This window comes from Heterodontus francisci, chromosome 8 (genome assembly GCF_036365525.1).
Source record: "Heterodontus francisci isolate sHetFra1 chromosome 8, sHetFra1.hap1, whole genome shotgun sequence".
NCBI lineage: Eukaryota > Metazoa > Chordata > Chondrichthyes > Heterodontiformes > Heterodontidae > Heterodontus > Heterodontus francisci.
In genome coordinates, this window is record NC_090378.1 from 82620636 (window position 1) to 82637549 (window position 16914).

Sequence of the window (16914 nt, forward strand, 5' to 3'; positions counted from 1 at the left end):
TCCCACATGGAGCAGGATGTGCACTCCATCAGTCTGCAGTGCCCTGCTATGCCTCTATTTATTGAGCTATTAAACTTTTTATTCAAAAAAGAAAGACTCAGCAACGACTCACCAATCAGCTGCTCCCGGCCTGCTTCACATTGCTGCCGACCTGTGTAATAGTGATCGCGGCCTGCTTCACACTGCTCCCAAACTGCATCACAATGATCTCTGTCTGCTTCACAGTGATTGTGATCAGTTAAACGGATTTCGCTGTGTAGGTATATTTTTTACGTTTTAATGGTTTTGACGATCACGGAGAGACTAGTGTCCTGGCGAATCGCATGATTGGACTGTAGAGACGGCTTTAACTAAATAGTTGGGGAGAGGGTTCAAGTGAAGGGAGATTTAGAAATTTGAGAGGACAACGCAATAGTGCAGGGTAGTGATATGGATAATGATAACCAGAGTGTGATAGGAAAGGACAGAGCATACAAACATAAGAGTGCACCAATAAATCAGGTCAGACTAGGGAAGAAATGGTAAAAAGACAGAATTAAAGGCTCTTTATCTGAATGCACGCAGCATTCATAACAAGATGGATGAATTGATAGCAAAAATTGAAATAAATGGGTATGATATGATAGCCATTACAGAGACTTGCAGAGTGACCAAGACTGGGACGTTTCAAGGGTTTTTCCTATTTCGGAAGGATAGGAAGAAAGGAAAAGGAGGTGGGGTAGCTCTGTTAATAAAGGATGAGAGCAGTACAGTAGTGAGAAACGATCTTGGCTTGGAAGATCGAGATGTGGGACCTTGTCAAAAGCCTTGCTAAAATCCATGTAGACCATATCCACTGCACTACCCTCATCTATCTTCCTTGTTACTTCTTCAAAAAATTCGATCAAGTTGGTCAAACAAGATCTTCCCTTAACAAATCCATGCTGGCTTTCCTTGATTAATCCATGCCTTTCTAAGTGACAGTTTATCATGTCTCCCAGAATGGATTCCAATAATTTTCCCACTACTGAGGTTAGACTGACTGGCCTGTAATTATTCAATCTATAGTTCACTCCCTTTTCAAACAGAGGTACAACGTTAGCAGTCCTCGAATCCTCTGGCACCACACCTGCATCCAGTGAGGTTGGAAAATGATGGTCAGACCTTCCTCTATTTCCTCTCTTGCTTCTTTTAACAGCCTGGGGTACATTTCAAATGGCCCTGGTGATTTATCAACTTTCAAGAATGCTAATCCCATTAATACTTCCTCTCTCCCTATGTTTATCACATCCAATACTTCACACCCCTCTTTCTTAACTACAATATCTGCCTCATCCCCTTCTTTTGTGAAGACAGACGCCAAGTATTCATTAAGAACAATACCAACATCTTCCGCCTCTACACATAGGTTACCTTTTTGGTCTTTTATGAGCTCTACTCTCTCCTTAGTTATCCTCTTACTCTTAATGTATTGATAAAACATTTTAGGGATCACCTTGATTTTGCTTGCCAATATTCTTTCATGCCCTCTCTTGGCTTTCCAAATTTCCTTTGTGATTTCACCCCTCCACTTCCTATACTCCTCTCTGCTTTCTGTATTCGCATTTGCATGGCTTTGAAGTGCCCCCATCGCAAATATTTAGCTTACGTCGGGAGAGCTGGGTTGCACTGTGTTTAATTCAATATTAGACACGGACACCAGCAAAATTTATACAGACACTAACCTCTTCTTTTGATGCTGATTTATTAGTTTGATAAAACAACCACTGTTAACAGTTTAATCAAAAACTCTTCACGGACGCGTCAGTGTAATAGAAGCAGAGAGAGAAACAGACCAGGTCTTGCTAAGTAGAAATCTGGACAATCGCAATTCAGAACAGGATCAGCTTCGACTAACCGGACTGTCTCGGAATCTTGAATGTGCCGCTCAGCACCGCAAGCGTTAACATTTCCGTGCGTTTGTCAGCGCCAGGGTGCAGAATCATCTCGCTGGTGACTTCCACAAAAAGGGCCAGAAACGAATGAGAAGGTTGCTGCAGATATGAATGTCTTGTCTTGTACACAGCACTCAAATTGCCTGTCTCTCTCAACGCGGACGGGGGAGGGGGGATGACAGTGGTGATTGACGGGGGAGGGGGGATGACAGTGGTGATTGACGGGGGAGGGGGGATGACAGTGGTGATTGACGGGGAGGGGGGATGACAGTGGTGATTGACGGGGGAGGGGGGATGACAGTGGTGATTGACGGGGGAGGGGGGATGACAGTGGTGATTGACGGGGGAGGGGGGATGACAGTGGTGATTGATGGGGGAGGGGGGATGACAGTGGTGATTGACGGGGGAGGGGGATGACGGGTGGTGATTGATGGGGGAGGGGGGATGACAGTGGTGATTGACGGGGGAGGGGGATGACGGGTGGTGATTGACGGGGGAGGGGGGATGACAGTGGTGATTGACGGGGGAGGGGGATGACGAGTGGTGATTGACGGGGGAGGGGGATGACGGGTGGTGATTGACGGGGGAGGGGGGATGACGGGTGGTGATTGACGGGGGAGGGGGGATGACGGTGGTGATTGACGGGGGAGGGGGATGACGGTGGTGATTGACGGGGGAGGGGGATGACAGTGGTGATTGACGGGGGAGGGGGATGACAGTGGTGATTGACGGGGGAGGGGGGATGACAGTGGTGATTGACGGGGGAGGGGGGATGACAGTGGTGATTGACGGGGGAGGGGGGATGACAGTGGTGATTGCACGTTGAGCTCTTATGACGAATTTTAGACGATGCAGTCCCGGTTGTCCTCAATGGTCACCGTCCCGTCGCTCTGGTGCCGTATCGCTGCCCAGTCGATGACATCCCCCCCAGCAGCATAGCAACCCTGGCTTATCGCCCTGATGGCGCTTGCAGACAGGACGTGACTCCACAGGTTGACATCCGTCACCTCCCCGACGAAGGACTGCTTGAGTTCAAATCTCCCCCCGAGCGAGTCCTGATCCTGACCCAGGATGGTCACACCGCCACCGCGCACCAGGCCGTCCCGTTTGCCACCTTTCCGGAGGCTCCGGACTCCGTCCAGCCAGAAGGTGATCAGTCCGCTGCAAGACTCCCAGCTCACGCACATGTGCCTGAGCAACGCGGTGGGTGCTGCAAGGTCAAAGAGAACACCAGTACTGCCCAGGTAGAGGGCTAACTTTCCGTCCTCTAGCCAGAGCGATAGCTCGTTGTCACTGTTGGGCACCGCATAGGAGAAAAGGGCATAATCCTGCGTTTTTTCCGAGGCTAATCTCATGCAGAGAGTGAAGGCAGACAGGTCGGAGAAATTGCTGGGGAGTAGTTTGACGTAGCTGTCCGCAGTCTCGGTTGGAAAAATCACCGACTGCCCTGCCAAGCCTGGAAAATAACAGAGTTCAAATCGTACTTAAATACCCTTTGGAATGATATCAGCAGTTTGCAGCACACAGGAAGAGAGTTAAGGGAGAGGCGACCTGCAAAAGGACGGTCCCTCACTAATCACAAGTCCCCAGGTCCGACAACCGTCATCCAAGATCAAGAAGACACCATGCTGCCGCTGGAGAGAGTTACACACACTGTACCCCAGTGATCACCCCACCCTCACACACAGACTGTACCCCAGCGATCACCCCACCCTCACACACAGACTGTACCCCAGTGATCACCCCACCCTCACACACAGACTGTACCCCAGCGATCATCCCACCCTCACACACAGACTGTACCCCAGCGATCATCCCACCCTCACACACAGACTGTACCCCAGCGATCATCCCACCCTCACACACAGACTGTACCCCAGTGATCACCCCACCCTCACACACAGACTGTACCCCAGCGATCACCCCACCCTCACACACAGACTGTACCCCAGCGATCACCCCACCCTCACACACAGACTGTACCCCAGCGATCACCCCACCCTCACACACAGACTGTACCCCAGCGATCATCCCACCCTCACACACAGACTGTACCCCAGCGATCACCCCACCCTCACACACAGACTGTACCCCAGCGATCACCCCACCCTCACACACAGACTGTACCCCAGCGATCACCCCACCCTCACACACAGACTGTACCCCAGCGATCACCCCACCCTCACACACAGACTGTACCCCAGCGATCACCTCCCCCCTCACACACAGACTGTACCCCAGCGATCATCCCACCCTCACACACACACACTGTACCCCAGCGATCACCCCACCCTCACACACACACTGTACCCCAGCCATCACCCCACCCTCACACACAGACTGTACCCCAGCGATCACCTCCCCCCTCACACACACACTGTACCCCAGCGATCACCCCTCCCTCGCACACAGACTGTACCCCAGCGATCACCTCCCCCCTCACACACAGACTGTACCCCAGCGATCACGCAACTCTCACACATACACTGTACCCCAGCCATCACCCCACCCTCTCTCACACAGACACACACACACACACACTGTACCCCAGCGTTCACCGCACCGTCACACACACACTGTACCCCAGCGATCACCCCACACTCTCACATACACTGTACCCCAGCCATCACCCCACCCTCTCTCACACAGACACTCTCTCACACACACTGTACCCCAGCGATCTCCCCACCCTCTCACACACACGCTGTACCCCAGCGATCTCCCCACTCTCTCACACACACTGTACCCCATCGCTCTCCCCACTCTCTCACACACACTGTACCCCAGCGATCTCCCCACCCTCTCACACACACTGTACCCCAGCGATCTCCCCACCTTCTCACACACACACACACACACGCACACATACTGTAACCCAGCGATATCCCCACTCACACATGCACACACACGCTGTACTGCAGCGATCTCCCCACTCTCTCTCTCACACACGATGTACCCCAGCGATCTCCCCACTCTCACACACACGCTGTACCCCAGCTATCTACACACCCTCTGTCTCACACACACACATACACACTGTACCCCAGCAATCTCCCCACTCTCTCTCTCACATGCATTGTTCCCCAGCGATCTCCCCACCTTCACATGCAAACACACACACACACACACACACTTTACCCCAGCGATCTCCCCATTCTCTCTCTCACACTGTACCCCAGCGATCTCCCCACTCTCTCTCGCACACACACTCTGTACCCCAGCGATCTCCCCACTCTCTCTCTCACACACGCTGTACCCCAGCGATCTCGCCACTCTCTCTCACACACACTGTACCCCAGTGATCTCCCCACATTCACACACACACCCATACTGTACCCTAGCAATCTCCCCACCCTCTCTCACACACACACTGCACACACACACACTGTACCCCAGCCATCTCCCCACCCTCTGTCTCACACACACTTACACACTCTGTACCCCAGCGATCTCCCCACCCTCTCACACACACACTGTACCCCAGCGATCTCCCCACACTTTCACACGCACACACTGTACCTCAGCGATCTCCCCACCCTCTATCACACACACACTATACCCCAGCGATCTCCCCACCCTCTCACACGCACACACTGTACCTCAGCGATCTCTCCACCCTCTATCACACACGCACTGTACCCCAGCGATCTCCCCACACTCTCTCACACACATACAGTGCCCCTGCGATCTCCCCACTCTCTCAGACATACATTGTACGTCAGCGATCTCCCCACTCTCTCTCATACACGCATTGTACCCCAGCGATCTCTCCACCTTCACACACACACCCACACCCAAACCGTAACCCAGCAATCTCCCCACCCTCTCACACACGCACACACACACTGTTCCCCAGCCATCTCCCCACCCTCTGTCTCACATACACACTCTGTAACCCCAGCGATCTCCTCACACACACACACTGCACCGCAGCGATCTCCCCACCCTCTCTCACACTGTAACCCAGCGATCTCCCCACTCTCTCTCACACATACAGTGCCCCTGCGATCTCCCCACTCTCTCACACACACACACTGTACCCCAGCGATGTCCCCACTCTCACACAAACGTTGTACCCCAGCCATCTCCCCACTCTCTCACACACACATTGTACCTCAGCGTTCTCCCCACCTTCGCACACACACCCATACTGTACCCCAGTGACCTACCCACCCTCAAACACACACTGTACCCCAGCGATCTCCCCACCCTCACACACACACTGTACGACGGTGATCTCCCCACTCTCTCTCTCACGCTCACTGTACCACGGTGATCTCCCCACTCTCTCTCTCGCACACGCACTGTACCCCAGCGATCTCCCCACCCTCTCTCACATGCTGTACCCCAGCGATTTCCTCACTCGCTCTCTCTCTCTCTCTCTCTCACACACACTGTAACCCAGCTTTCTCCCCACCCTCACACACACACTGTACCACAGTGATCTCCCCACTCTCTCTCTCACACTCTGTACCCCAGCGATTACTCCACTCTCTCTCTCTCACACACTGTACCCCAGCGATCACTCCACTCTCTCACAAGCTGTACGACGGTGATCTCCCCACTCTCTCGCACACGCACTGTATCCCACGATCTGCCCACCCTCACACACAAACACTGTACCCCAGCGTTCTCCCACCCTCACACGCACTGTATCCCACGATCTCCCCACTCTCGCTCTCACACACACTGTACCCCAGCGATCTGCCCACCCTCACACACAAACACTGTACCCCAGCGTTCTCCCACCCTCACACACACTGTACCCCAGTGATCTCCCCACTCTCTCACTCACGCTGTACCCCAGCCATCTCCACACTCTCTCACACACACTGTACCCCAGTGATTTCCCCACCTTCACATGCACACACACACCCATACTGTACCCCAGCGATCTCCCTACTCTCTCTCTCTCTCTCTCTCTTTCACACACACACACACTCTGTACCCCAGCGATCTCCCCACTCTCTCTCGCGCACACACTGTACCCCAGCGATCTCCCCACCCTCTCTCTCACACACTCTGTACCCCAGCGATCTCCCCACTCTCTCACACACGCTGTACCCCAGCGATCTCCCCACCCTCTCACACACACGCTGTACCCCAGCGATCTCCCCACTCTCTCACACACGCTGTATCCCAGTGATTTCCCCACCTTCACATGCACACACACCCATACTGTCCCCCAGCGATCTCCCCATTCTCTCTCTCTCACACTGTACCCCAGCGATCTCCCCATTCTCTCTCTCTCACACTGTACCCCAGCGATCTCCCCACTCTCACACACACGCTGTACCCCAGCAATCTCCCCACTCTCTCACACACACTGTACCCCATCGATCTCCCCACTCTCTCACACACACTGTACCCCATCGATCTCCCCACTCTCTCACACACACTGTACCCCAGCGATCTCCCCACCTTCACACACACACACACACACACACACATACTGTAACCCAGCGATATCCCCACTCACACATGCACACACACACTGTACCCCAGCGATCTCCCCACTCTATCTCTCACACACGCTGTACCCCAGCCATCTCCACACACTCTCACACACACTGTACCCCAGTGATTTCCCCACCTTCACACGCGCGCGCACACACACACACACACACACACACTGTCCCCCAGCGAACCCCCCACTCTCTCTCACACACACTGTACCCCAGCGATCTCCCCATTCTCTCTCGCACACTGTACCCCAGCTATCTCCCCATTCTCTCTCTCACACTGTACCCCAGCGATCTCCCCACTCACTCTCTCACACACACTCTGTACCCCAGCGATCTCCCCACCTTCACACACACACACACACACACACACACACACACACACTGTACTCCAGCGATCTCCCCACCCTCTGTCTCACACACACACATACACACTGTACTCCAGCGATCTCAGCACTCTCTCTCTCACACACACTGTACTCCAGCGATCACCCCACCCTCTGTCTCACACACACACACATACACACTGTACTCCAGCGATCTCAGCACTCTCTCTCTCACACACGCTGTACTCCAGCGATCTCCCCACTCTCTCTCTCACACACGCTGTACTCCAGCGATCTCCCCACTCTCTCTCTCACACGCTGTACCCCAGCGATCTCCCCACTCTCTCACACACGCTGTACTCCAGCGATCTCCCCACTCTCTCACACACGCTGTACTCCAGCGATCTCCCCACTCTCTCTCTCTCACACACGCTGTACCCCAGCGATCTCCCCACTCTCTCTCTCTCTCACACGCTGTACCCCAGCGATCTCCCCACTCTCTCACACACACTGTACCCCAGCGATCTCCCCACTCTCTCTCTCTCACACACGCTGTACCCCAGCGATCTCCCCACTCTCACACACGCTGTACCCCAGCGATCTCCCCACTCTCTCACACACACTGTACCCCAGCGAACCCCCCACTCTCTCTCACACACACTGTACCCCAGCGATCTCCCCATTCTCTCTCTCACACTGTACCCCAGCGATCTCCCCACTCACTCTCTCACACACACTCTGTACCCCAGCGATCTCCCCACCTTCACACACACACACACACACACACACACACACACTGTACTCCAGCGATCTCCCCACCCTCTGTCTCACACACACACACATACACACTGTACTCCAGCGATCTCAGCACTCTCTCTCTCACACACGCTGTACTCCAGCGATCTCCCCACTCTCTCTCTCACACGCTGTACCCCAGCGATCTCCCCACTCTCTCACACACGCTGTACTCCAGCGATCTCCCCACTCTCTCTCTCTCACACACGCTGTACCCCAGCGATCTCCCCACTCTCTCTCTCACACGCTGTACCCCAGCGATCTCCCCACTCTCTCACACACGCTGTACTCCAGCGATCTCCCCACTCTCTCTCTCTCACACACGCTGTACTCCAGCGATCTCAGCACTCTCTCTCTCACACACGCTGTACTCCAGCGATCTCCCCACTCTCTCTCTCACACGCTGTACCCCAGCGATCTCCCCACTCTCTCACACACGCTGTACTCCAGCGATCTCCCCACTCTCTCTCTCTCACACACGCTGTACCCCAGCGATCTCCCCACTCTCACACACGCTCTACCCCAGCGATCTCCCCACTCTCTCACACACGCTGTACCCCAGCGATCTCCCCACTCTCACACACGCTGTACCCCAGCGATCTCCCCACTCTCTCACACACACTGTACCCCAGCGATCTCCCCACTCTCTCACACACACTGTACCCCATCGATCTCCCCACTCTCTCACACAGACTGTACCCCAGCGATCTCCCCACTCTCTCTCTCACACACGATGTACCCCAGCGATCTCCCCACTCTTACACACACGCTGTACCCCAGCTATCTCCACACTCTCTCACACACACGCTGTACCCCAGCCATCTCCCCACCCTCTGTCTCACACACACACATACACACTGTACCCCAGCCATCTCCCCACTCTCTCTCTCACACAAACTGTACCCCAGCGATCTCCCCACTCTCTCTCTCACATGCATTGTACCCCAGCGATCGCCCCACTCTCTCTCACACACTGTACCCCAGCGATCTCCCCACTCTCTCTCACACTGTACCCCAGCGATCTCCCCACTCTCTCACATACACCGTACACCAGCGATCTCCCCACTCTCTTTCACACACTGTACCCCAGCGATCTCCCCACTCTCTCACACTGTACCCCAGCGATCTCCCCACTCTCTCTCTCACATGCATTGTACCCCAGCGATCGCCCCACTCTCTCTCACACACTGTACCCCAGCGATCTCCCCACTCTCTCACATACACCGTACACCAGCGATCTCCCCACTCTCTTTCACACACTGTACCCCAGCGATCTCCCCACTCCCTCTCTCGCTCGCACACACACACACACACGCATTGTACCCAGCCATCTCCCCGCTCTCTCTCCCCCTCAAACACTGTAACCCCAGCGATCTCCCCACCCTCTCACACACAGATGCCTCAGCACAGACTGTGACTGGAGTCGTCTATTCTTTGTGTGTGTGTATGTCGGTGCCAGCAATGTAAAATACAATTTGAATGATGAGCTAATCAAGTCTTAACATACCCGCACCAGCCGTCACTGGCAGATAAATGCAAATCACAAGCAGAAATGCAATAAAGTCCCTCATCCTGTGTCCAGCCTGTAAATAATAATACCAGTGGGTCATTAAAACCTTGTCTGACACTCTCAGGCTCAGTCACTATCTCCAAAGTTCCCTCGCATTCTTCACGTTCCCGCTCTCTCTAGGCTATCCCTCCCTCCTTTCTCTCTCGCTCGCTATCTGTGTCTTCATCTCTGTCTTTGCCTCCCTCTTTCTCTCTCTCTCTCTGCAGTTCCCTCTCTCTCCCTCTTTCTGTCTCACCATATCTGTGTCTTTCGATATCTCTGTCGCTATAACTCTGTCTCTCACTGTCATGTCTCTCCCTGTCATGTCTCTCTATCTGTCTGTCTCTCTTCCATTCTCTTCTGCAGATTCTCTCTATCCACCCCTTCTGTCTCGCTGTCTGTCTCTTTGCATCTCTCTGTCTGTCTTGCTCTGTCATTCTATGTATCTGTCTCTCCCTTTTCTCTGTCTCTCCCTCTTTCTCAGTCCAATTCTCTGTCATTATCTTTCAATGCATGAGAAGGGATCTAGCCAGGATTAAACAGAACCAAAGACTTTCAGGAAAAGCTGTAACGGAACAATGGGTGATCTTTAAGGAGATGTTTCAGGTACAGGCTAGGAACATTCCAACAAGGGAGGAAGGTAAGGGAACCAAGAACAGAGCTCCTTGGATGACGAGGGAGATAGAGATGATGATGAAACAAAAAAAAAGGGTGTTATAATGCTTGTCAGATGAAGTCATGAGGTGAGAACCAGGCCATATGCAATATGATGAGAGGGGAAATGAAGAGGAAAATAAGACTGGCAAAGAGAGAATATGAAAATAGAATGCAGTCAACATAAAAGGGAACCCAAAAATCTTCAACTAGCATGTAAATAGTAGGCAGGTAGTAAGTGGCGGAGTAGAGCCGATTAGGGACAAAGAGGGTAATATATGCTTAGAGGAGCAGGGCAAAGCTAGAATACTTAGTAAGTACTTTGTATTAGTGTTTATTTATTTTAGTTTAGTTTAGAGATACAGCACTGAAACAGGCCCTTCGGCCCACCGAGTCTGTGCCGACCATCAACCACCCATTTATACTAATCCTACACTAATTCCATATTCCTACCACATCCCCACCTGTCCCTATATTTCCCTACCACCTACCTATACTAGGGGCAATTGCTAATGGCCAATTTACCTATCAACCTGCAAGTCTTTGGCTTGTGGGAGGAAACCAGAGCACCCGGAGGAAACCCACGCAGACACTGAGAACTTGCAAACTCCACACAGGCAGTACCCAGAATTGAACCCGGGTTGCTGGAGCTGTGAGGCTGCGGTGCTAACCACTGTGCCACCCAACTATGGATGAGGAATCTGACGAAATATCGGTAAAAGCGGAGAGAGTAGAGGCAATGGGCAGGGTAAAAATTGAGGGGGAGCTACTCAAAAAGTTGGCTTTGCTTAGGGTAGATAAGTCATTTGGTCTGGATGATCTTCCCTGGATACGGGGGAGGTACCAGAGGATTGGAGAGTGGCAAATGTAATACCTTAGTCAAGAAAGGGTGTAAGGACTGTCCTCGCAACTACAGACCTGTTAGTTTAACATAAGTGGTGAGTAAGGTTTTAGAAACAATAATCAGGGAAACTATCAATGGATACTTAGAGAGGTTTGAGTTAATTAAGGATAACCAGCATGGATTTGTAAATGATCGTGCGTGACTAATTGAATTTTTTGATGAAGTAACAGAGAAGATTGATTAAGGGAATGCGGTGGATGTTGTTCCTATGGATTTTAAGAAAGCATTTGATAAGGTACCACATAAAAGGCTGGTTAACAAAATTGAGGCTCATGGAATAGGAGGGTCAGTGTCCAATTGGATAAAAAGTTGGCTTAAGGGCAGAAAACAGTGAGTCATGATAAATGGTTGTTTTTCAGACTGGAGGATGGTAGACAGTGGTGTTCCCCAAGGGTCAGTGCTAGGGCCGCTGCTTTTTTTTGATATACATAAATGACCTGAATCTTGGAATACAGAGTAGAATCTCAAAATTTGCCGATGATACCAAATAGTGAGGATGCTGTGAACTGCCTGCAACAGGACATAGATAGGCTAGCAGAATGGGCAGAGAGGTGGCAGATGGAATTTAATACTGACAAGTGTGAAGTGATGCATTTCAGCAGAAGGAATAGGGAGAGACAATATAGACTTAATGGCATAGTTCGAAAGAGTGTGCAGGAACAGAGAGACCTGGGGGTGCATGTGCATCAATCTTTGAAGGTCGCAGGACATATTGAGAGAGTGGGTAGTAAAGCATATGGGATCTTGGGCTTCATAAATAGAGGCATTGAGTACAAAAGCAGGGAAGTTATGCTGAACCTTTTATGAAGCTCTGGTTAGGTCCCAACTGGAGTATTGTGTCCAGTTACAATCACTTCAGTTCAGGAAGGATGTGAGCGATCTTGAGAGGGTGCAGAGGTGATTTGCCAGAATGGTTCCAGGGATGGGGGAATTTTAGTTACAAGGCTAGGTTGGAGAAGCTGGGGTTGTTCTCCTTGGAGCAAAGGAGATTTGATAAAGGTTATGAAAGATTTAGACAAGGTAAGCAGAGACGAATGATTTCAAAAGGAAATTGGACGGGCACTTGAGGGAAATAAACTCGCAGAGCGACGGGGATCGAGCAGGGGGATGGGGCTGACTGGAGAGCCTGCATGGATTTGATGGGGTGAATGGCCTCATACTATGCCGTAAATGACTATGACTTTCTCTAAAATTCTTCTCTTGCTCTCTCTGTAGCTTCACCAGCTCTCTGCAGCTTATCACTCTGTCTAGTTCCCTCTATTCTCCATCTGTTGCTATTTTTGACTCTCTCTCTCTCTCTCTCTCTCTCTCTCTCTTTTTCTCTCTCTCTCTCTCTCTCTCTCTCTCTCTCTCTCTCTCTCACTATATGTTCGAACTTTCTCAATGAATTTCTGAAGGGTACTCACTCTGGGCAAAAGTAGACAGCGAACGGCGATCTCCCTCCCCACGATCTGGAATCAGTGCAATTGTACAGTGAAAAGATTGGACAATTTATGGAAGACTCACAAACAGCAATAAGGTCATTGAACAGTTCTGATCCGTCCCTGAGCCAATGACCCTGTTTATCCCACTCGGGAAGGTTCACGCTGGTTAATTATTGAACATTAAATCTGCTGACAAATAACTGGGTTCAGGGCAAAAGCAACAACAAGATGGGTGTCACATGCTGCCTTGTGGGAATGAGCCATCAAAGCCCTTCTGAAAGCTTCCAGTATGGGTACCCTCTCCAGTGCGGGTCGCCGGGGCGGGGTGGGGGGATGTGGGTGGAGTTGGCGGGGGCAGCTCTTCAGGCAGGCCTTATGTGGCTCAGTGTCATATTTTGTTTTATATTGCTGCTGTGAAGCACCTTGGAACGTTTTATTATGTTCAAGGCATTATATGTTGTACGAGTCACATAGAGGATGGAAAATGGTTTTGGATGGAATGCACGAGGATCTGCACTGTTGCTATGAAGGAGGCTCAAAGCACATCTCTCTGAGCGCAGGTATTAGCAGAAAGAGCATTTTGTTTCAGGAGACCTTTCTGTAGGCAAAAGACATTGCATGGAATGGTCCCTCAAAACAAGATCTTCCTTGTAAGTAAATGCTCTTCAGACAGATGTTGGATTGGAAATGGAATAATAAATAAAGTCTTTGTTAGCCAGTACCAGTTGATTGTTCTCATCATTTCTGTTGTGGCTTTGAATTGCCTGAGAGGTAAAAGAATTAAGATTTGTTTGAAAACCGATTTGGAAATACCTGAAAAGACTATAATTAAAATAGAAAATGCAAAAACTAATTATTTGACAAATGGAAGTTTCCATGAGTAGAACTAAAATATGCATGATGTTTGAGGCAAAGATTAGATCGAATATTGTCTTATGAAACCAATAAAAAAATTAAAATTCAGGCAAAATTTTTTTTTAATGTATATAACTGAAACATGATTCCTAACTCATGTTCTTATAACTATGTACTGCCAGATATATAATTTGTATACATATAGCCCAGTAGTTTGTAAATATGGAGAAAGTAGGTGTTACTCTGATACTAGATAATGTACACAATTTTGGATGATCTGCATTTTTGTCAAAGTGCTCACATTTCTGTAATTTTGATCTCTAATGTCCATGCCTCTAAGATCTCCCAAAGTGCTGTTAGGAAGGGAGTTCCAGGATTTTGGCCCAGCGACAGTGAAGGAACGGTGATATAGTTCCAAGTCAGGATGGTGTGTGGTTTGGAGGGGAATTTGCAGGTGGTGGTTTTCCCATGCATCTGCTGCTCTTGTCCTAGGTGATAGAGGTCACGGGTTTAGAAGGTGCTGTCAAAGGAGCCTTGGTGCGTTGCTGCAGTGCATCTTGTAGATGGTACACACTGCTGCCACTGTGTTTCAGTGGTAGAGGGAGCGAAAGCTGAAGTTGGTGGATGGGGTGCCAATCAAGTGGGCTGCTTTGTCCTGGATGGTGTCGAGCTTCTTGAGTGTTGTTGGAGCTGCACCCATCCAGGCAAGTGGAGAGTATTCAATCACAGTCCTGACTTGTGCCTTGTAGATAGTGGACAGGCTTTGGGAAGTCAGGAGGTGAGTTACTCACTGAGGGATTCCTAGCCTCTGACTTGCTCTTGTAGCCATGGTATTTATATGGCTACTCCAGTTGGTTTCTGGTCAATGGTAACCCCCAGGATGTTGATAGTGGGGGATTCAGCGATCATAATGCCATTGAATGTCAAGGGGAGATGGTTAGATTCTCTCTCGTTGGAGATAGTCATTGCCTGGCACTTGTGAATGTTACTTGCGACTTATCAGCCCAAGCCTGGATATTGTCCAGATCTTGCTGCATTTCTGCATGGACTGCTTCAGTATCTGAGGAGTCGCGAATGGTGCTGAACATTATGCAATCATCAGCGAACATCCCCACTTCTGACCTTAAGATTGAAGGAAGGTCATTGATGAAGCAGCTGAAGATGGTTGGGCCTAGGACACTAACCTGAGTAATTCCTGCAGTGATGTCCTGGAGCTCAGATGATTGACTTCCAACAACCACAACCATCTTTCTTTGCGCTAGGCACGGCTCCAACCAGCCAAGAGTTTTCCCCCTGATTCCCATTGACTCCAGTTTTGCTAGGGCTCCTTGATATCATATTCGGTCAAATGCTGCCTTGATGTCAAGGGCAGTCACTCTCACCTCACCTCACCTCTTGAGTTCAGCTCTTTTATCCATGTTTGAACCAAGGCTGTAATGAGGGCGGCGCAGTGGTTAGCACCGCAGCCTCACAGCTCCAGCGACCCAGGTTCAATTCTGGGTACTGCATGTGTGGAGTTTGCAAGTTCTCCCTGTGTCTGCGTGGGTTTTCTCCGGGTGCTCCGGTTTCCTCCCACAGCCAAAAGACTTGCAGGTTGGTAGGTAAATTGGCCATTATAAATTGCCCCTAGTGTAGGTAGGTGGTAGGGAAATATAGGGACAGGTGGGGATGTGGTAGGAATATGGGATTAGTGTAGGATTAGCATAAATGGGTGGTTGATGGTCAGCACAGACTCGGTGGGCCTAAGGGCCTGTTTCAGTGCTGTATCTCTAAACTAAAACTGAAGAGCGGAGTGGCTCTGCAGAACCCAAACTGAGTGTCAGTGAGCAGGTTTTTGCTAAGCAAGTGCTGCTTGATAGCACTGTCGACGACACCTTCCATCACTTTACTGATGATGGAGAGTAGACTGATGGGGCGGTAAATGGCCAGGTTGAATTTGTCCTACTTTTTGTTCAGAGGGCATACCTATGCAAGTTTCTACATTGCTGGGTAGATGCCAGTGTTGTAGCTGTACTGGAACAGCTTGGCTAGGGGTGCAGCAAGTTCTGGAGCACAGGTCTTCAGTACTATTGCCGGAATTTGGCATTTGACAAGTTCCCGCATGGCAGACAGCAAGGGAATACACAATAAACAGGAGGATATTGAGAGGGATAGAAGAAGTGAGAGACCTTGGAGTGCATGTCTACAGGTCCCTGAAGGTGGCAGGAGAGGTAGGATAGAGTGGTGAAGAAGGCATATGGAATGCTTTCCTTTATTGGCTGAGGTATAGAATACAAAGCAGGGATGTGATGCTGGAACTGTATAAAACGCTGGTTTGGCCACAGCTGGAGTATTGTGTCACATTACAGAAAGGACAGAATTGCTCTGGAGAGAGTGCAGAGGAGATTTACTGCAATGTTGCCTGGGCTTGAAAGTTGCAACTATGTGGAAACATTGGTTCGGCTAGGGTTATTTTCCTTAGAACAGAGGAGGCTGAGGGGTGTCTTAATTGAGGTGTACAAAATTATGAGTGGCCTAGATAGACTAGACAAGAAAGAGCTGTTTCTCCTAGCAAACAGATCAATTACCAGGGGGCACAGATTTAAGGTGATTGGTAGAAAGATTTAGAGGGGACATGAGGAAAAACCTTTTCACTCAGTGGTGAGTGTCTGGAATTCACTGCCAGGAATGGTGGTGGACGCAGAAACCATCAACTCATTTAAAAGGTACCTGGACATGCACCTGAAGTGCTGTAACCTGCAAGGCTACGGACCAGGTGCTGGAAGGTGAGATTAGATTGGGCGGCTAGTTTTTTCGGCCGGCACAGATACGATGGGCTGAATGGCCTCCTTCTGTGCTATAATTTCGCTATGGTTCTAATGTTGTTAGGGCCCATCGCCTTTGCAATATCCCGTGCCTTCACTTGTTTCTTGATATCACGCGGAGTAAATCGAATTGTCTGAAAACTGGCATATGTGATGCTGGGGACTTCAGGAGGAGGCCATGTTCGATCATCCATTTGGCACTTCTGGCTGAAGATTGTTGCAAATGCT

General features: G+C 50.5%; 2 protein-coding genes across 2 annotated transcripts in view; one reads left to right on the plus strand and one right to left on the minus strand.

The window, feature by feature from the left end:
* The window catches only part of tceanc2 (transcription elongation factor A (SII) N-terminal and central domain containing 2), a 33535-nt gene that overhangs the window by 4990 nt on the left and 11631 nt on the right, over window positions 1-16914 (plus strand). The window lies entirely within an intron of this gene.
* On the minus strand, window positions 1707-13126 carry LOC137372957 (C-reactive protein-like). Its single transcript, XM_068037523.1, has 3 exons — window positions 13010-13126; window positions 10004-10079; window positions 1707-3369 (listed from the first exon to the last, which is right to left on the minus strand). Exons 2-3 carry the CDS (start codon window positions 10065-10067, stop codon window positions 2756-2758), a joined length of 678 nt encoding a protein of 225 aa, XP_067893624.1. The 5' UTR covers window positions 10068-10079; window positions 13010-13126; the 3' UTR covers window positions 1707-2755.

Coding starts and splice junctions, on each gene's coding strand:
- LOC137372957 (XM_068037523.1), bottom strand. CDS start 10,067: ATGAGGGACTTTATTGCATTTCTGCTTGTGATTTGCATTTATCTGCCA. Junction 3,370..10,003: donor GCCAGTGACGGCTGGTGCGG/GTATGTTAAGAC, acceptor GTTATTTTCCAG/GCTTGGCAGGGCAGTCGGTG.